Source organism: Chiloscyllium plagiosum, unplaced genomic scaffold (genome assembly GCF_037043375.1).
Source record: "Chiloscyllium plagiosum isolate Xiang-an unplaced genomic scaffold, Cpla_swu_hap1 HiC_scaffold_27, whole genome shotgun sequence".
NCBI lineage: Eukaryota > Metazoa > Chordata > Chondrichthyes > Orectolobiformes > Hemiscylliidae > Chiloscyllium > Chiloscyllium plagiosum.
This window is the reverse complement of record NW_028270165.1, coordinates 44,654,348-44,675,962: the sequence shown is the minus strand read 5'-3', so window position 1 is coordinate 44,675,962 and position 21,615 is coordinate 44,654,348. Positions and strand designations below refer to the sequence as shown.

Here is a 21,615-nt window from a genome sequence, read left to right as displayed (position 1 = left end):
TCATGTACATCTCCAAATGTATTTTAAATCTTCACCTCACCTATACCCCTCATGATTTTATAAACCTCTGTAAGGTCACCCGTGCTCAAATGAAAGTAGTCCCAGCCTCTGCATCGCTATGTAGGGAGAACCATATCCATTTATGATCTGTTCAATGCTGGTGCAGGCACGAAAGACCAAATAGTCTACTCCTGCTCCCAATTCTCACTCTGTGTCCAGGACAGCAAGAGACCATCAGATGGAGGAGCAGAAACACAACCTCCCAACTCCTGTACTCCTGGAGGGCAAAAAGACATGGCTTTGGCGACTAGAGTTAAGGAGAATCCAAAGGGTTTTTACAAATACATTAAGGGCAAAACGGTAACTAGGGGGAGAATAGGGCCCCTCCAAGATGAGCAAGGTGGCCTTTCTGTGGATCCGCAGGAGATGGGGGAGATACTAAACAAGTATTTTGCATCCGTGTTTACTATGGAGAAGGACATGGAAGATATAGAATGTAGTCAAATAGATGGTGACATCTTGAAAAATGTTCATATTACAGAGAATGTGGTGCTGGATGTCTTGAAATGCATAAATCCCCAGGACCTGATCATGTGTACCCTAGAACTCTGTGGGAAGCGAGGGAAGTTGCTGAGATACTTGTATCATTGATAGTCTTCTGGCACCTCACCTGTGACTGAGGTTGGCTAACGTGGTGCCACTGTTTAAGAAGGGCAGTAAGGACAAGCCAGGGAACTATAGACCTGATGTCGGTGGTGGGCAAGTTGTTGGAAGGAATCCTGAGGGACAGTATTTATACATTTGGAAAGGCAAGGACTGATTAGGGATAGTCAACATGGCTTTGCGCATGGGAAATCATGTCTCACAAACTTGATTGAGTTTTTTGAAGAAGTAACAAAGAGGATTGATGAGGATAGAGCAGTGGGCGTGATTTATGTGGACTTCAGTAAGGTGTTCGAGTTTAGATCTCATGGAACACAAGGAGGACTTGCTCAAAGATAGATGGTGGTGGAAGGTAGATTTTCAGACTTGAGGACTGTGACCAGTGGAGTGCCACAAGGATCGGTGCTGGGTTCACTACTTTTCATAATTTATGTAAATTATTTTGATGTGAACATAGGAGGTATAGTTAGTGAGTTTGCAGATGACACCAAATTGGAGGTGTAGTGGACAGCGAGCAAGGTTACCTCAGATTTACAACGGGATCTTGATCAGATGGGCCAATGGCTGAGGAGTGGCAGATGGAGTTCAATTTAGATAAATGTGAGGGGCTGCATTCTGGAAAAGCAAATCAGAGCAGGATTTATAGATTTAATGGTAAGGTCCAGGGGAGTGTTGCTGAACAAAGAGACCTTGGAGTGCAGGTTCATAGCTCCTTTAAAAGTGGAGTTGCAGGTAGATAGGATAGTGAAGAAGGTATCCTTTCCTTTATTGGTCAGAGCATTGAGTACAGGAGTTGGGAGGTCATGTTTCAGCTGTATCACACTTGTGGAATATTGCGTGCAATTCTGGTCTCCTTCCTTTTGGAAGGATGTTGTGAAACATGAAAGGGTTCAGAAAAGATGAACAAGGATGTTGCCAGAGTTGGAGAGTTTGAGTTATAGGGAGAGGCTGAAGAGGATAGAGCTGTCTTCTCTGGAGCATCAGAGGCTAAGGGGTAACTTTGTAGAAGTTTATAAAATCATGGACAGGGTAAATTAGACAAAGTCTTTTCCTGGGGCGGGGGAGTCGAGAACTAGAGGACATTAGTTTAGTGTGAGGGGGCAAAGATGTAAAGTCCCCCACCATAACCACCATATTATTCTTACTGATAACTGAAATCTCCTTACAAATCTGTTTCTCAATTTCCTGCTGCCTCTTGGGAGGGGGGTGATTATCCCTTTCTTATTTCTCAGTTCCACCCAAATAACTTTCCTGGATGTATTCCCAAGAATATCCTACTTAAATACAGCTGTAATACCAACCCTTATCAAAAACCACTCCCCACCTCGCTTGCCCCCTTTTCTATCCTTCCTATAGCATTTGTAGTGTGGAACATTAAGCTGCCAGTCCTGTCCATCCCTGAGCCACGTTTCTGTGATTACTATGATATCCCATGCCCTGACTTCATCTGCATTCCATGTTAGGCCTCTTGCATTGAAGTAAATACAATTTAATTTATCAATCCTAACTTGTTCTCTGCTTTGTCCTTGCCTACCCTGACTGCTTGACTCACTCCTTTTCCCAATTGTACCAGTCTCAGATTGATCTCTTTCCTCACTATTCCCACCTTACTAGTTTAAAGCCTCCTGAGCAGCTCTCGCAAATCTCCCTGTCAGTATATTAGTCCCCTTCCAATTTAGGTGCAATCCGTCCTTCTTGTACAGGTCACTTCTACCCCAGAAGAGATTCCAACAATCCAAAAATGTGAGCCCTTCTCCCCTGCACAAGCTCCTCACTCATACATTCATCTTTTCTATCCTCCTATTCCTACCCTCACTAGCTCATAGCACTGAGAGTAACCCAGATATTACGACCCTCTAGGACCTTCTTATTTAAATTCCTGCCTAATTTTCTTTGACCCTTCAGAATCTCATCCTTTTCCCTTCCGCTGTCATTGGTTCCAGTGTGTACAATGACCATCTGCTTGTCCCCCTCCCCTTTCAGAACATTCTCCACCCTCTCTGAGACATCCTTGATCCTGGCACCAGGGAGGCAACACATCATTCTGATTATTCGCTGCTGGCTGCAGAAATGTCTCTCTGTGATGATGTCCCCTGTCACAATCATCGCTTGGACCCCAGCATACCCCTCATTTCATTAGACCCTGTCTCAGTACCAGAAACTTGGCTGTTCATGCTACATTCCCCAGTCCATTACCCCCTAAATTTTCCAAAACTGCATATTTGTTTGAAACGGGGATAGCCACAGAAGATTTCTGCACTATCTGTTTACCTCTCCTACCTTTCCTGGTGTTACTTCATCTATCTGACTGTATCTGCAGCTTTTCTCCCTTCCTATAACTATCTATCACTCCCCCTAGCTCTTGTAAATTCCTCATTGCCTCGAACTGTCGCTCCAACAGATCCAGTCGATCTGATAGGATTCGTGACCAAGGACACTTGCTGCAGGCAATCGTCAGTAACGTGGAAATTCTCCCTAATCTCCCATTTCCGACAGGAAGGGCATATCACTATACTAAAGGCCATCTTTACTCATCCAAAATCTACACACCCAGAAGATAACAATGTCTTTTTGCTCTTAAAAAGAAGTGCTCCAGGCTAAGTTAGCATTTATCACTTATACTTTTAAAATTTAATCAAGAGACATTTTAATAAAACATTATAATCAAGAAAGAACCCATTCAGCTCACTTCTGAACATTGAATAAAAAAACTACGTTCGAACCCAAAAGAAACCCAACCTTCAGGGGGCTGGGGCGAGCAAAACTATCGCCCCGCCCCCATTGTTTCCGAATTCGCGGAGGACTCTCCCAACCACGCCCCCTGAACGGAGGATGACATCACTCATCATGTCCCCGCCCCTATACGAGCTGGCGCGTGCGCAGTGTAGCTCCCGCAGCGGGACGGCGGCAGTGTTGCTGATGGCGCCAGGGGCCTAAGGGACCAGGACAAAAACCGCTGGGAAAGGCTGAGCAGGTCCAGCAGCGCGTTTCGGCTCCGGGGATCCTTCTTCCGAACACGGACAGGTCTCAGAAACATCCCGGAGGAGGTCGCCAGCCCCGATCGCCAAGACCTGGCACCTGCCCCCGGGGAGAGGAGACAGTGAGACAGGGTAGGATTGGGAACCGCGGGAGGAGGGAGACTGGGAGTTTATAAACTCCTAGGGGGAGGCCTCAGGCCTCCAATAGAAGCCCCGCAGGCTCAGTGCTTACTTCACCGGCGAAGGAGCATTCGGGTTGCCCGGGCAACCGGCGGCCATCTTTGTGAGGGTCAGGCGGAAGTTGTCTTTGGGCCTGGAGCGCCCGGCGGCCATCTTTGTGAAGATCGGGCGGAGGTTGTCTTTGGGCCGTCATCGCGGGCGGCCATCTTGGTGAAGGCACCGTCCGCTGTCATTTCCGGGAGAGAATTCCAACTTCGGGGCAGCCTTTGTGTCAATTAGAATTTCCTCATTTCACTCTGAGAGACCTGGCCCTGAGCTTGGTCTGTGTGGCCTTAAAACAGGAAAAGGGAATGGGAGAGAGGTCCAGAAAAAAAAACACTTAGATGGGCTGTGAATTTGAGATGAAATAATGTGATAATCTGTGGCACTGGAACAGAATGTGGGTGCTTCCAAGATGGCAGTGACCAGGAAAGCATTGACGTGTTGATGTTAGTTTCAGTTTGTAGACAAGAGAAAAGGGCGAACACCAGGAGTGGAGGAAAGACATGAGGATGGATTTGAACTTCAATGCAGGGGGAGGGATCATGTGTAGGATTCAAACTTAATACATTCAGCGAGTAGATAGGAAAAGTGTTCTGTAGAAAGTCGAACTGTCCCCTAATTTTTTAAAATCTGTGCTCACAGTGATGTCTTTTGAACGTTTCTTTTCAGGATGATGCAAGTTTCAGATGGGAAACTCAAGACAAACATCATAGCATGGAAACAGACCCTTCAGTCCAACTCATCCATGCTGACCAGATATCCCAACCAAATCTAAATCCACTTGCCAGCAGCTAGCCCATATCCCTCTGAACCCTTCCTATTCATATGCCCATCCAGATGCCTTTTACATGTTGCAATTGTACTAGCCTGTACCACTTTCTCTGGCAGCTCATTCCACACACGCACCATCCTTTGAGTGAAAAAGTTGTTCTTTGGGTCTCTTTTATATCTTTCCCCTCTCACCCTAAGCCTATGCCCTTCAGTTCTGGATGTCCCCCAGCCCAGGGAAAAGACTTTTGTCTATTTATCCTATCCATGATTATGATTTTATAAATCTCTATAAGGTCAGCCTCCAACGCTTCAGGGAAAACAGCCCCAGCCTATTCAACTTCTCCCTATAGCTCAAATCCTCCAACCCTGGCAACATCCTTGTAAATCTTTTCTGAACCCTTTCAAGTTTCACAACATCCTTCCGATAGGAAGGAGACCAGAATTGCATGCAATATTCCAAAAGTGGCCTAACCAATGTCCTGTACAGCCACAACATGACGTCCTAACTCCATTAATTAATACTCCGACTAATAAAGGAAAGCATACCAAACACCTTCACTGTCCTATCTACCTGTAACATCACTTTCAACGAGCTATGCACCTGCACTCCAAGGTCACTTTGTTCAGCAACACTCCCTGGGACCTTACCATTAACTGTATAAGTCCTGCTAAGGTCAGCTCAAGATTTGACAATTGGATGACTTGGGCTGGGGTTTGGATCACCAGGTGCTGGGGATTTGTAAACTTTTCATCCCATCAATTTCGCCAACATCATTTCTACACAACTGCTCATTTCCTTCAGTTCTGTCCTGAATGGACCATGTGTTCCCCAACATTTTGGGGATGTTTCTTGTGTCCTCCTTTGTGAGGATCAAAGCAACGTATGTGGTGAATTGGTCTGCCATCTCTTTTTTCCACATGAGACCTTTGCCTGTTTCTAAGTGTAATTGTTTTCACTAATGCTTTTTTTGCCTCTTCACATACCCCATTTCCCCTTTTCATCAATCCTTTTGTTGAAACCTGAACTGCTCCCAGTCTTCAGATCTGCTGCTTTAGTTTTAGTCAATTTGTACGCCACTTCTTTGGATCCACTGCTATAGAAAGAGGCTGAACAGGCTGGGGCTGTTTTCCGCGGAGAATCGGAGGCTGAAGTGTGACCTTATAGAGGTTTATAAAATCATGAAGAGCATGGATAGGGTAAATAGGCAAGGTCTTTTCCCTGGGGTGGGGAAGTCCAGAATGGGTGGGTAATTGGTTCAGGGTGGGGGAGAGGGGCAGGTGTAAAACTGACCAAAAGGGCAATGTATTCACCCAGAGGATGGTACGTGTAAGGAATTAGCTTCCAGAGGAAGTGGTGGAGGCTGGTACAATTACAACATTTAAAAAGGCATCTGAATGGATATATATGAATAGGAAGGGTTTAAAAGAATATGGGCTAATGCTGGCAAATGGGATTTGATTGGAATATCGACAATAGGTGCAGGAGTAGGCCATTCTGCCCTTCGAGCCTGCACCGCCATTCATTATGATCATTGCTGATCATCCTTAATCAGTATCCTGTTCCTGCCTTATCTCCATAACCCTTGATTCCACTGTCACTGAGAGCTCTATCCAACTCTTACTTAAATGAATCCAGAGACTGGACCTCCACTGCCCTCTGGGGCAGAGCATTCCACACAGCCACCACTCTCTTGGTGAAGAAGTTTCTCCTCATCTCTGTCCTAAATGGTCTACCCGTATTTTTAAGCTGTGTCCTCTGGTTCGGCACTCATCCATCAGCGGAAACATGTTTCCTGCTTCCAGAGTGTCCAATCCTTTAATAATCTTATGTCTCAATCAGATCCCCTCTCAGTCTTCTAAACTCAAGGGTATACAAGCCCAGTCGCTCCAGTCTTTCAGCGTAAGGTAGTCCTGACATTCCAGGAATTGACCTCATGAACCTACGCTGCACGCCCTCAATAGCCAGAATGTCTTTTCTCAAATTTGGAGACCAGAACTGCACACAATACTCCAGGTGTGGTCTCACCAGGGCCCTTTTCAGCTGCAAAAGGACCTCTTTGCGTCTATACTCAATCCCTCTTGTTATGAAGGCCAGCATGCTATTAGCATTCTTCACTACCTGCTGTACCTGCATGCTTACCTTCATTAGCTGGTGTACAAGAACACCAAGATCTCTTTGTACTGTTTGGTACAAGCGTGTTGGACCAAAGGGTGTTTCTGTGCTGTATGTCTCTATGACCCTGGCTTTCCAACGATGTTTGCCATGTCTGTATGTTCAGTTTTTCTCTGGTGTCGGTGTTAATGCCTCGATGTCTCATTTTGCTCCCCCCTTCCCGGGTCGTTAACCATTTTGCGTCTGGTTCTTCCTCAAGAAGCTGATTGCAGGTTCACCCTGAATTGGCACTTTTCTTTTTTTGCTTCCCAAAATCAGACCTGCTCACTCTCAGCAGGATCCCAGTGTTGTGAAAGCTATTCACTTCCAGGTGGAATTATCCAAAATGCACAGAGATGTCAGTCTTGATGTTTTTCAGCCCCTGGAAGATCCTTCAGGAGAATTAGTTAGAGCGGAGTGAGATGGTGCTTTTAGTTTTATGGAATAAAGAAAAGTATTCCGTAGAAAGTAGCATTCCTTGTTCAGAATTTCCACCCTGGACTGACAGTGATGACCTTTGTAATCTCTTTTTACAGAGTATTTGAAGATCTGAAGACGGAAGTTTCAAGATCAACAGATGAAGGGCTTATGCCCAAAACGTTGACTTTCCTGTACCTCGGATGCTGCCTGACCTGCTGTGCTTTTTCAGCGCCGCACTTCTCGATTCTGACTCTCCAGCGTCTACAGTCTTCACTTTGATGTCAATGTCTGACAGTAACTCAGTCCATCGGGAACGCAACAGTTTTCAACTATGAGTCTATGAGAAGGAGGAAAGCTTTTTGGTTCCCGTTTGAGAACATTTTCAGCATCAGTGGGACTGGATGAGAGACCCAACTGTTGCAGCGCACTGAATGAGGAGCGTGTAGCAGCTATACAGCCTGGAAAGAGGAATTCACGACGTGGAGAGCGTCTACACGTGTTTGTGCGCGACTGAAGCTTCGGCCATGGAGAAAGCCGAGGAATCCTGCCCCGTGGAGAAACCATGGAAGTGTGGTGACTGTGGGAAAGGCTTCCGTGCTCCATCTGCCCTGGAGATTCATCGGCGCAGTCACACCGGAGAGAGGCCGTTCTCCTGCCCTGAGTGCAGGAAGGCCTTCAGCAATTTCTCCGCCCTGCAGGCCCACCAGCAGGTCCACACAGGGGATAGGCCGTTCCCCTGCACTGAGTGCGGGAAGATCTTTAGCAATTCCTCCATCCTGCTGACCCACCGGCGGGTCCACACGGGGGAGAAGCCCTTCAGCTGCCCTGAATGTGGGAAGGCCTTCAGCTATTCCTCGGACCTGCTGAAGCATCAGCGGGTCCACACCGGGGAGAGGCCCTTCAGCTGCCCCGAGTGCGGGAAGGCCTTCAGCAATTCCTCCAACCTGCTGAAGCATCAGCGGGTCCACACCGGGGAGAGGCCCTTCAGCTGCCCCGAGTGTGGGAAGGCCTTCAGCGATCCCTCTGCCCTGGTGAAGCACCGACGAGCCCACAAGGGGGAGAGGCCCTTCAGCTGCCCCGAATGCGCGAAGGGCTTCACCCACTCCTCCCACCTCCTGAGCCACCAGCGAGTTCACGTGCCATCTCAGGGGGAATTGAAGGAGTGACGGCCGAGTGCCATTATCGACTGGACTATCAACGGAGTTGCAGGGAGTCCCGGGTTCATTTCCCTCCGCGACGGATGGTGGAATTTGAATTTGGTCAGAAATCTGGAGTTCAGAATCTAACGGTGAAACCATTTTAGGGGTGTGGGGGTGGAAGAAACCCCCATTTGATTCACTCAGTCGTCCCAGCTGCATCCTTTATCCGGTCTGGCCTGTACGTGACTCCAGACGCACAGCAGTGTGGCTGATTTCCATCCCCCCCCCCCCCCCCACTCAAAAAGCCCCTGCCAAATGGGTGAGGAGGAACTTACTTGGATACAGAGTACGGGTTGAAATTGCTGAGTGAGGCAATACTCCCTCTGGGTTACGGTTGTACCAAGGATCCAATTACAAAGAGATGACTCCGTGCTGACCAATATTAAAGAAGGGGGGCGGGGGATGTGGTGTCTGTGTGCACTTTGACCTTGAGGTGTTTTTTAAAAAAATCTGCTATGTTTTCTCTGCTTGTTTGCTGGGGAGAATCTGAAGCAGTAACAAAGTTGGGTCACAATAAAGGTTACTTAAACTTACCCCCGGCTCAGACTCTCATTGAAGGCTTTGAGCTCCAAGAGGTTTTTGTTTAAAGCTGCTCATTTCTTTCAGCCTTCTGCACTAAGTTTCCAATGTCGTGTATCAGATGGAGCAGTGAATGAGTAGCTAGTATCGTTAGAATTTTTTCAGGAGTGCAGAGTGCGCCATGTCATCGGCATTGTAAAGTTTCCTGGCAGCACCAGGAGCTGTGGGCTGTGTTCACTGGAAACGATGTGGAAGTGCCGGTGTTGGACTGGAATGGATAAAGTGAAAAAAATCACAGCACCAGGTTATCATCCAACAGATTTATTTGGAAGCACTAGCTTTCGGAGTGCTGCTCCTTCATCGGGTAGCTATGGAGCAGGAACATATAGCAACCGATCAAAGTGTCATACTACTGATAGGATATATAGAACAAATCAAGATTGTGGTTTAGTCTTTCATCTTCTAGAATGGGTTGCGGGTTTTGGTTCATTAATATGTAAAGCTCAGAAGTACTTTTGAGTCGCATTCTTGAGATGACTTAAGGTTTTATAGAAATCAGTGACATCTCAGCTCAGTACATGAAGGATGTGAGGTTTGACTCTGTCTGTATCCCAATCTTGAATCAGACTGGTTCCATTTCCAAAGTAGGAATTTATAAAATATTACATGGATTGACTGTCTGCTGATTGTGTGCTTTTTTGATCAAAATTGAATGTATCTGCAAATGCAAATTCACCCCATAAACCTGTGTGTGTGTGTGTGTGCGCGCGCGCGCGCGTGCGTGAGAGTTTGCCTAAGAGTATATGTTTGCCTGTGTGCATGCTTGGTAATGTATGAGTGTGATGGAGTATAAGCCTGTGAGAGTGTTGGGTGGTGTGTATCTGTGTCTGAGACAGAGCGTGTGTACGAGAGAGGTATAGATAAAAGTGAGGAATTGCATTTTGCTTAAAAAAAGGGGAGGACTTGTAGCAGTTACTGGCAGGGCCCTGGGTTATGTTGTAGGACAGAGACATGGGGGTGTGGTTCAGGTACATAGGTCTTTGAAATTTGCATCACTGGTAGTCAAAGTGGTTAAGAGTTGTTTAGCCCACTTGCCTTCATTGTTCACACTGTTGAATGTTGGAGTTGGGACATCATTTTGAAATTGTACAGGATGTTGGTGAGGCCACTTTTAGAACATTGAGTACAGTTCTGGTCGCCCTGTTATAGGAAGAATACTATTAGAGAAGGTTCGGTAAAGATTTACCAGGATGTTGTCGGGACTGAAGGGTTTGAGTTATAAGGAGAGGCTGAGACTTTATTCACTGGAGTGGAGGTTGAGGGGTGATCTTATTGAGATTTGTAAAATCATGAGGGGTGTAGGCAAGGTGACTAGCAAAAATAGTGAGGAGTATGTTTGGTTATGTCGAGTCACGGGGAAAAATAAATATTGGCTCAACCGTTTCTTTTTCTCCTATTGGCATTTGGACACTTAAATTTGTCAGTAATCGCAATATTGCCACAGAGTGTACAGCGCATGCTCCTCGGTGTCAGCAAGAACAGCGCATGCTCCTAGCTGTCCGCTGCAATGGGGCGCGATCTTCTTTAGAAGCTAATGGGGAGCCTTGGAGGACCGGAAGTAGGAAGTCCTCCTGCCAATGAGAACATCCACTATTGTCTGAATGCGGAAGTTGTCCCATGAGCTTCTGAAGCTGATCCTGCACCTCTCTCTCTCTGAATGAAGATTGAGCTTCACTCCATGATGCAACTTCCTTCCTCTGTTTGACATTGTGAGTACGGCACTCTCTTTTCCATTTCTTTATTTCATTGTGGGCTTTAATTGTTGACTCGCAGTAACTGAATGTAAAGACTGAATCCAGGGAGGAGCAGACTCAGGAAATGTTGATCCAGATCGGTGTCTCAATTGGCAAAAACAGTCCCACAGTGTGAAGTTATAGCCTTTGCTGTGGGGGGAAAAAACAGCAGAAAGGAAGTGCATTGTTTAAATGGTGATATATTGGGATGTGGGGAAAGTGAGGACTGCAGGTGTTGAAGATCAGAGTCAAAAAGTATGGCACTGGAAAAGCACAGCAAGTCAGGCAGCTTCCAAGGAGCAGGAGAGTCGAAGCTAGAGGAATTGAGTTCAGAAGTGGGGATGCCTTCCTGCAGTTAGGGGGTCATTGAATATATTCAAGGCTGAGTTCATCTGATTTTTGAACAACAAAGAGGTGGATGTTTCTGGGGGAAGGCAAGAAACAGACCCTTCAGCCCAACTAGTCCGTGCTGACTATGTTCACAAACTAAACTCATTCCACCTGCCTGTGTTTGGCCCATATCTCTTAGAACCTTTCCTATTCATGTCCTTATCCAAACATCTTTTAAACGTTGTTACTGTACCTGCATCCACCATTTCCTCTGGACATTCATTCCACACACAAACCACTCTCTCAAAGGAAAAAGGTGCTCCTCATATCTTTTTTAAAATCTTTCTCCTCGCACCTTAAAAATTTGCTCCTAATCTTGAAACAACACCTGCCATTCACCTCATCTATGCCCCTCATGATTTTATAATTCTCTATAATGTCGCATCTCAACCTCCTGTGTTCCGTTGAAAACATCCCAGCCTAGGTAGATTAATATCCAGTTATGATCTGTTCAAAGCTGGTGCAGGCTCGAAAGACCAACTGACCTACTCCTGCTCCCAACTCTCACTATGTCCAGGACAGTAAGAGACCATAAGACAGGAGCAGACATTTGGCCATTCACACATCAGGTCTGTTCATACCATTCAATTGTGGCTGATCAGTTTGTCAACCCCATTCACCTGCTTTCTCCCAATACCTCTCGATCCCCTTGATACTCAAGAACCTATCTATTTCAGTTTTAAATATCCTCAGTGACCTGGCCTCCACAGCCTTCTGTGTCAAGGAATTCCATAGATTCACCACTCTCTGGCTGAAGTTTTTCCTTTTCTCCATTCTAAAAGGTCCTCTGTTCCTAGTCTCTCTTCCCAATTGAAACATCTTCCCAATGTCCAGGTCGTTCTGTATTATGTATGTTTCAATTAGATCTCTCTCCCCCCCCCGGTGAGTGTGGGCCTGTTAATCAGCATGAACCAGACCTTTAGGATGAGGTACAGCAGGGATTAGGTTCAGCAAACTGAGAATGGAGGGAGAGTGTGTGGGGTGGAGATTTTCAGCTTCTCTGGAATAAGGGAGGAAAGAGATATAAATCAGAATTGATCGGATGGGCTGATCGGCCAAAGAGTGGCAGGTGGAGTTTAATTTAGAGAAATGTGAGGTTTGCATTTTGGTCAAGCAATCCAGGCAGGACCTAAACAGTTAAGGGGAGTGTTGCAGAACAAAGAGACCTTGGTATGCTTTCCTTTATTGGTCAGAGCATTGAGTACAGGATTTGGCAAGTACTGTTGTGGCTGTGCAGGACATGTGGTTAGTCCACTTTTGGAATACTACATTCAGTTCTGGTCTCCCTGCAATAGGAAAGATGTTGTGAAACTTTGAAAGGGGTGGGAAAACTTTTATAAGGCTTGTTGGTAGAGTTGGAATATTTGAGGTACAGGGAGAGGCTGATAGGCCAGGGATATTTTCCCTGGAGCATCAGAGGCTGAGGGGTGACCTTATAAAAGTATATAAGGGGCATGGATCAGAGCAAGGTCTTTTCCCCAGGGTAGGGGAGTCCAGAACTAGAAGAACATAGGTTTAAGGCGAATGGGGAAAGGGAAGTGAGTAGAAACTTTTTCACGCAGAGGGTGGTGGATATATGGAACCTGCTGCCAGAGGAAGTCGTGGAGGCTGGAATAATGACACAATATAAAAGGCATCTGGCAAATGGAACTACATTAATTTAGGATGTCTGTCTAGGTTAGGGTGGATTAGCCATAGGATGTGCAGGTTAGGTGCATTCGTAAGGGTTAAATGCAGAGCAATGGCGGGGGGGAATGGGTGTGGGTGGGTTACCCTTCGGAGGGTCGGTGTGGACTCCCTGGGCCGAGTGGCCTGCTTCCACACTATGGAGCTTCTCCGAAGGAAAGCTGTTTTGCAAACGGCGCAGGCGCACTGCGGACCAGACGGCCGCTGTCCGGAGCAGGCGCAGTGTGGGGGTCCCCGCTGCCGGCCTCGCTCCGTTGGTGACGTCACAACGCGGACGTGCCATGTCAGGGGAACCCTTCATCCAGGGAGGAGGGGAATATGTTCACTTGTAGCAACTAAAGTGAATCCAGGGAGGGAGCAGACTCTGCAAACTCAAGGTGAGGAGAGACGGATAGATGGGGCGAGGGGGGGTGACCTGAAAGACTTTTATAAAATGAAGAGGTGAGGTGAGGGGAGAGAGGGTAATTAGACAAGGTCTTTTCCTTGGGATGGGGGAGTCCAGAACTGGAGGTTAATAAGTTAAGGTTGAGGACGGGAGTGGGGGCGGTGGTGATTTAAGCAACCTAAAGGGGTATTGTTTTCATGCAGAGGGTGGTGCATGTATGGAATGAGCTGCCAGAGGAAGTGGCTCAGGCTGGTACAATTGCAGTATTTTAAAAGTCATCTGGTTGGGGATATGAATAGAAAGGGCTCAGAGGGATATGGGCCAAGTGCTGGCAAATGGGACTAGATTAATTTCGGATATCTGGTCAGCACCAAAGAGTTTGATCCAAGTGTCTGTTTCTGTGCTGTATATCTGTGACTCTGGCTTTCCACAAACATTTGCCACATCTTTACATTCAGTTTCTCTCTGGTGTCTATGTTAATACCTTGATGTCTCACTTTGCTCCCCCGCTTCCCGGGGACGTAAACCATTTTGTGTCTAGTTCTTCTTCAAGAAGCTGCATTGCAGGTTCACACTGAATTGACACTCTTCCCAAATCAGACCTACTCACTCTTAGCAGTATCCCACAGATATTAACTTTCAGGTGGAGGTATCCAAAATTCAGAGAGATGTCGGTTTTGACGTTTTTGCTTTTCTGCCCCTGTAAGATCCTGAATCAGTACCTTCAGGAAAATTAGAGTGGAGTGAAAACAGAGGGGGAGGGAGAGTGGGATGGTGCTTTCAATTTTGTGGAATAACAAAAGAAAAGAATATTCCACAGAAAGTAGAATTCCTTGTTCAGAATTTTTAACCTGCACTGACAGTGATGGCTTTTGTAATCTCTTTTTACATTTGAGGATCTGAAGACGGAAGTTTCAAAATCAACAAATGAAGGGCTTATGCCCAAAACGTTGACTCTCCTGCTCCTCGGATGCTGCCTGACCTCTGCGCTTTTCCAGCGCTGCACTTTTCAACACTGACTCTCCAGTGTCTGCAGTCCTCACTTTGACATCAATGTCTGACAGTCACTCAATCCATCGGGAACGCAACGGTTTTCAACTCTGATTCTGTGAGAAGGAGCAAAGCGTTTTGGTTTCTGTTTGAGTACGTTTTCAGCATCAGTGGGACTGGATGAGAGACCCTACCGTTGCAGTGCACTCAGTGAGGAGCGTGTAATAGCTATACGGCCTGGGAAGAGGAATTCAAGTTGGGGACAGTCTCCACACATGTGCAGCTAAAGCTTCGGCCATGGAGAAACCCAAGGAATCCCGCCCTGTGGAGAAACGGTGGAAGTGTGGCGACTGCGGGAAAAGCTTCCGTGCTCCGTCTGCCCTGGAGGTTCATCGGCACATCCATACGGGGGAGAGGCCGTTCTCCTGCCCCGAATGCGGTAAGGGCTTTAGCCAGGACTCTACCATGCTGACCCACTGGCGTATCCACACAGGGGAGCGGCCATTCAACTGCCCCGAGTGTGGGAAAGCCTTCAGGAATTCCTCGAACCTGCTCAGGCACCAGCGGCTCCACACTGGGGAAAGGCCCTTCAGCTGCCCCGAGTGCGGGAAGGCCTTTGTCCGGGCCTCCCACCTCCTGACCCACCAGCGGGTCCACACGGGGCAGAAGCCCTTCAGCTGTCCTGAGTGTGGGAAGAGATTTACCCAGGCCTCCAACTTGCTGACTCACCAGCGAGTCCACACAGACGAAAGGCCCTTCAGCTGCCCCGAGTGCTGGAAAGGCTTCATCTGCTCCTCCCACCTGCGGAGGCACCAGCGAGTTCACGTGCCACCGCAGGGGGATTGAAGGAGTGACGGCCAAGTGCCATTATCGACTGGACTATCAACCCAGTTCCGGGGGCTCCCGGGTTTGAATTCCACCGCGACAGATGGTGGAATTGGAATTTGGTCAGAAATCTGGAGTTCAGAATCTAACGGTGAAACCATTTTCGGGGGTTGGGGGTGGTGAAACCCCCATCTGATTGACTCACATCCTTTTTAGGGAAGGAAACTGTCGTTGTGGGAGAGGATTCACTCAGTCGTTCCAGCTATCTCCTTTTACCCGGTCTGGCCTACACGTGACTCCAGACCCACAACAGTGTGGTTGACTCTCCACTGCCCTCCCCCTCCCCCCACCCCCCCCTCCCCCCACTGGCAAATGCGTGGAGAGAAACTTACTTGGAGACAAGGTATGGGTTGAAATTGGTGAGTGTGGCAGTATTTCCTATGGGTTACGGCTGTAGCAAGGACCCAATTACAAAGGGATAACTCTGTGCTGACCAATAGTAAAGGAGAGAGGTGGAGGGGGGGTGGCAGTGTGTGCGTTTTGACCTTGAGCTGCTTATTTAAAAAAAAACAGCAACTTTTTCGACCCCTTTTTGGTGAGGGGGGTGCGGGGGTGGAATCTGAAGCTGTAACAAAGTTGGGTCACAATAAAGGTTACCTGAACTTACTTACTGCCAGGCTCAGACTCTCATTGAAAGTTTTGAGCTCCAAGAGGTTTTTGTTTTAAAGCAGCCTCCTGCATTTTTTGCAGCCTCCTGCACTGAGTTTCCAATGTCGTGTATCAGATGGAGCAGTGAATGAGGAACTAGTATCGTTAGAAATTGTAAATTTTCCGTGAGTGCAGGTACTGCATCGTTTCATCAGCATTGTAAAGTTTACTGGCAGCACCCGGAGGTGTGGGTTGTGTTCACTAGATACGTGTATCTTTACAATTAAGAATACCTAAAATGATATATTCAGAAACATAGTTGAAGTCTGAAAGCATGTTAAATTTTTTAAAAGAGCTGTTGAAACCTTTCTGAAACTTGCACTGAATTATATGCAGTTTAACCACAGCTCAGGACAGGTTGGAAAGGGTGAATGGCCTGTTCATAGTCTTGTGAAATTGGTTCTGACTATGTAGAAATGAAGTCATAGAGTTGTACAGCATGGAAACAAACCCTTCAGTCCACGCCAACCAGATATTCTAACTTAACCTAGTGACCCATTTGCCAGAATTTGGCCAATGTCCCTCTAAACCCTTCCTATTCATATTCCCCATCCAGATGCCTTTTAAATGCTGTAATAATATCGGCCTTCACCACTTCCTCTGGCAGCTCATTCCATGAACTCACCACCCTCTGCGTGAAAAGGTTGCCCCTTAGGTCCCTCACAAATCTTCCACTCCCCCCCACCCTAAATCTATGCCCTCTAGTTCTGGACTCCCCCCGAACCCCAAACCTGGGGAAAAGAGATACAAAAGTTCATTTACTCCCCCCCCCCCCCCCCCCCCCCCCCAGGATAAAGAGTTGCCCAGAGGCAGGAGGTTTCACTCTGAACCTCACAAGACCAGTTCTGCGCAGTGACATCAACAATGGAACGAGGGGGTGGGGTAAGGTGTCTGGGTAATGGGGTGGGGCCAAGCCGCATGCAGTCCCTGCACCATTTGCAAAAATCCCAATCCGAGGAATCCGCCCGAGGCAGATAGGAAACGGAAGCCTTTCCTACAGGTGCCACACTTCCATGGTTTCTCCACGGGGCGGGATTCCACGGGTTTCTCCATGGCTGAAGCTTCAGCCGCTCACAAACGCGTGTGGAGCCCCTCCCCACCCTGAATTCCTCTTCCCAGTCCATATAACTGTTTCAGGCTCCACACTCAGTGCGCTGCAACAGTAGGGTCTCTCATCCAGTCCCACTGATGCGAAAACATACTCGAACAGGAACCAAAAAGCTTTGCTCCTTCTCACAGACTCGTAGTTGAAAATTGTTGCGGTCCCAATAGATTGAGTGACTGTCAGGCATTGACGTCAAAATAAGGACTGCAGACGCTGGAGAGTCAGAGTCGAAAAGTGTGGCGCTGGAAAAGCACAGCAGGTCAGGCAGCATCCGAGGAGCAGGAGAGTCAACGTTTCAGGCATAAGGCCTTTATCTGTTGATTTTGAAACTTCCGTCTTCGGATCTTCAAATACCCTGTGAAGACAGATTACAAAGCTCATCACTGTCAGTGCAGGGTAGAAATTCTGAATAGGCAATTTTACTTTCTATGGAATATTCTTGTGTTCTGTTATTCCACAAAATTGAAAGCACTCCCACATTCTCTTCCCCCTCTGTTCTCACTCCGCTCTAACTAATTCTCCTGGAGGTGCTGATTCAGGATCTTACAGGGGCAGAAAAGCAAAAACATCAAGACTGACATCTCTCTGCATTTTGGATAATTCCACCTGGAAGTGAATGTCTTTCACAACACTGGGATACTGCTGAGAGTGAGCAGGTCTGATTTTGGGAAGCAAAAAAAAGTGTGTCAATTCAGGGTGAATCGGGAATGCAGCTTCTTGAGGAAGAACCAGACACGAGATGGTTAACGTCCCCAGGAAGGTGCGAGCAAAATGAGACATCAAGGCATTCACACCGACATTAGAGAGAAAGTGAACCTATTGACGTGGCAAATATTAGTGGAAAGCCAGAGTCATAGAGATGTACAGCACAGAAACAGACCCTTTGGTCCAACTCATCAGTACCAACCAGGTATTCTAAATTAATCCAGTCCCATTTGTCAGCACTTGGCCTATGTCCTCTAAACCCTTTCTATTCATATACCCATCCAGATGCCATTTAATTGCTGTAATTGTACCATCCATCACCATTTCCTCTGGCAGCTCATTCCTTACATACAGCACTCTCTGAATATAGGAGTTGCCCCTTAGGTTCCTTTTAAATCTCACCCTCACCCTGAACCTATAACCCAGCCAGAGAAAAGACCTTGTCTATTTACCCTATCCATGCCTCTCATGATTTTATAAACATTTGTAGGGTCACCCTCAGCCTTTGGCGCTCGACAGAAAACAGCTCCACTCTGTTCAGCTCAAACCCTGACAACATCCTTGTCAATCTTATCTGAATCCTTTCAGGTTTTACAATATCCTTCCTCTAGCAGAGAGACAAAAACTGCACACGATACTCCAAAAGTAGCCAAACAAATGTCCTGGAGAGTGCACAACGTAACCTTCCAGCTCCAATACTCAGAGAACTGGGAAAGTTTTCAAAACCCACAAAAGACAACCGCGAAAGAATGGAGGTACAAACCGAACTTTTGCGGGTCAGCTTGGAACATCAGGGTGGGGGTATGGGAATGAGGGAAGGAAGCTGAATGTGCTGGAGCCAAGGCGCAGGAAGAACAGAGGATGCATAACCGGCTTGAAGCTGCAATGAGGAATATTGAATGTGCTGTACTTGTACCTGTTGCACTTACTTGTGGGAATTGGGTGCATTTTAAACATCAAAACAGAAAAGATATCTATTCTTCCCGCCTTCCCAACGTCGATCCTTCCGTCCCTTCTCACCCGGGTAACTAAGACGCATACCTGAGTTTGCGGAGTCTGCTCCCTCCCTGGATTCATTCCAGTTGCTACAAGTGAATAGATTTCCCCTCCTCCCATCTCTGTCTCCCTCCCAGGATGAAGAGTTGCCCAGACAGTGAGATTCACTCAAACGGACAGGGCCACTTCCCTGCTGTGACATCAACATATCAAGAGGCGTGTCACAGTTTGCAAAACCCCTTCCCTTCAGAGAATCCTCACAGTGTGGAAGCAGGCCACTGGGCCCAAAGACTCCATACCGACCCTCTGAAGGTTAACCCACCCACACCCATTCCCCTACACCCTGTTGCTGTACATTTACCCCGACTAACCTGCACATCCCAGGGCACTATGGGTAATTTGGCAAGGCTAACCCTCCCCCCCCCTCCCCCCTCCACAACCTGCACATCCCTGGGCACTATGGGTAATTTGGCCTAGCCAACCCCCCCCCCCCCCCCCGAACCTGCACATACAAATTCACTCCCATGGACGTGTGTGTGTATTTGCATGAAAGAGAATAAAAAATCTACATCAGTATCCCTCTGCCTATTTGATAACAGATGCTTTATTTCTGTTGGTGTAAATATTGTTGTAAATCATAGCTGGGTGCTAATAGTTAGTTGGAAGGGAGACAAAATTCCCCAAGTAGGGCACCACGAGAATCCTGGGAGAGCCCTATTTCTGGTTTACTTCCGAATGAACAAACATTAAGCATAAGCACCTATTTATTTCTAATTTTGTTTCATTTTTCTTGTTTAATTCCCTGTTATGACTACACTCTGTGCCTGGATGGTTGACCGGCTGGGAGATTGTGGGTTGGAGCTTGATTACTGAATGTTTTATTGTTCCAGAAGGTGTAATAGGGAACAGGGAGATCAACAGAGGACAGAGGAATCAGGACCTGAAACCCGACCTGACACCAGACTACCGTGTGATCAGTGCTTTGATGAGCAGTGCCAACCCTCTACCTTTACCTCGCTTCCCATCTGACTATCCCCTCCATATTCAGGATCCAATCCTTGTCATCCTGAAGCCATGTCTCTGTAAGGAGTCTCAGATCATAATTATTCTCTTCAATGTGTGCAGTCAATTCATTCACTTTTGTTACAATGCAGCACACATTCAGACACACTGTTTTTAGTTTCAATTTTTGTGACCGTTAAAATCCAGTTTTGATTGCTGGTATATTTACTCCCCTTGTCCCTTTCTATCATTCTCTGATGTTCATTTTCCACAGCACTACGTTACTCACTGGCCTTGATTTGGATTGGCCAGGCTAAATTGCCCAGAATGTCCAGTGATGTGCAGGTTAGGTGGGTTAGCCATGGGAAATGCAGGGTTATAGTTTCACAGTAATAGAAGCAGGAGTCGGCCATTTGGCCCTTCCAGCCTGCTCCACCATTCATTAAGATCATGGCTGATCTATCCATCAACTCAGCTCCTCCTCCCTGCATTGTCCCAACTACCCTTCATTCCCCTACCATTGCAAATACCCATTCAACTGTGTATTTGAGTTTAGAGTCATAGCGATGTACAGCATGGAAACAGACCCTTTGGTCCAACCCGTCCCATACCGACCAGATATCCCAACCCAATCTTGTCCCACTTGCCAGCACCCAAATGATATTTCTCCAAACCCTTCCTATTCATATACCCATCCAAATGCCTCTTAAATGTTGCAATTGCACCAATCTCCACAACTTCCTCTGGCAGGTCATTCCATATACACACCAGCCTCTGTGAAAAAGTTGCCCCTTTGGTCTCTTACATACCTTTCCTTTCTCACCCTAAACCTATGCCCTCTAGTTCTGGACTCCCCCACCCCAGGGAAAAGATTTTGTCTATTTATACTATCCATGCCCCTTTATGATTTTATAAACCACTATACGGTCACCCTTCAGCCTCTGACACTCCAGGGAAAACAGCCCCAGCGTGTTCAGTGTCTCCTTATAGCTCAAATCTTCCAACCCTGGCAACATCCTTATAGATCTTTTCTGAACCCTTTCAAGTTTCACAACATCTTTCCGATATGAAGGAGACCAGAATTGCACGCAGTATTCCAACAGTGGCCTAACCAATGTCCTGTGCAGCCACAACATGACTCCTGTACTCAATACTCTGACCAATAAAAGAAAGCATACCAAACGCCATCTTCACTATCCTATTGACATGTGACTACACTTTCAAGGAGCTATGAACCTGCACTCCAAGGTCTCTCTGAGTGAAAATGCCTCTACTGCTTCTATGGGCAGAGAATTCCATAAATTCACTACTCTCTGGGAAAAGCAGTTCCTCCTCATCTCGGTCCTAAATCTGCTCCTCCTAATCTTGAGGCCTGGTCTCATCCAGCAGCAGAAATGACTGAATAGGGTAGGGCTTCATCCCCACTGTGCAACAAATTCCCACCTTCCATCAAAATCCCGGATGTAGTTACTCACTCAGTTGCTTTCTCACAAATGCAATACTTCATTGTAACTTCTTCTGCTCCCATTAAGGGCAAAACATCTTTGAAAGCTGCTCTGAAACTCCAGCCTTCACAATCACACCTCTGCTTTCACCGAAGAAGATTAGAGTCATATAGCACGGAAACAGACCCTTTGGTACAACTCGTCCATGCCGACCAGAAATTCAAAATTAATCTTGTCCCATTTGCTAACATTTGGCCCACATCCCTCTGCATCTAGATGGGTATATGAATAGGAAGGGTTTTAAGGAATATGGGCCACATGCTGGCAAATGGAATAGATTGATTTCAGATATGTGGTTGGCATAGACGAGTTGGGCTGTAGGATCTGTTTGTGTGGTGTATGACTCTAACTGTCTTCGGTGAAAACAGAAATGTGGTTGTGAAGACTGGGTTTTCAGAGCAGCTTTCAAAGATGTTTTGCCCTTACTGGGACCGGAAGAAGTTACAATGAAATCTTTCATTTGTGAGACAGCAAGCAACTAAGTGAGTACATCCGGGATTTTGGTGGAAAGTGGGAAATCATTGCACTGAGAGGATGAAGCCCTACCCTATCCAGTCATTTCTGCTGGTGGCTGAGACTAGGCCTCAAGCTTTGGGGGAGT

General features: G+C 46.9%; 1 protein-coding gene across 1 annotated transcript in view; it reads left to right on the top strand.

Moving 5' to 3' along the window:
* Positions 1-3,570: 3,570 nt before the first annotated feature.
* Positions 3,571-21,615, top strand: part of LOC148143841 (uncharacterized) — a 48,190-nt gene continuing 30,145 nt past the window's right edge. Inside the window, exons 1-3 of the mRNA XM_087975272.1 lie at positions 3,571-3,773; positions 7,323-8,368; positions 14,531-14,993. Coding sequence (XP_087831398.1) covers positions 7,731-8,368; positions 14,531-14,993 — 1,101 coding nt within the window. The 5' untranslated portion in view covers positions 3,571-3,773; positions 7,323-7,730. The remainder of the gene's footprint in view (positions 3,774-7,322; positions 8,369-14,530; positions 14,994-21,615) is intronic.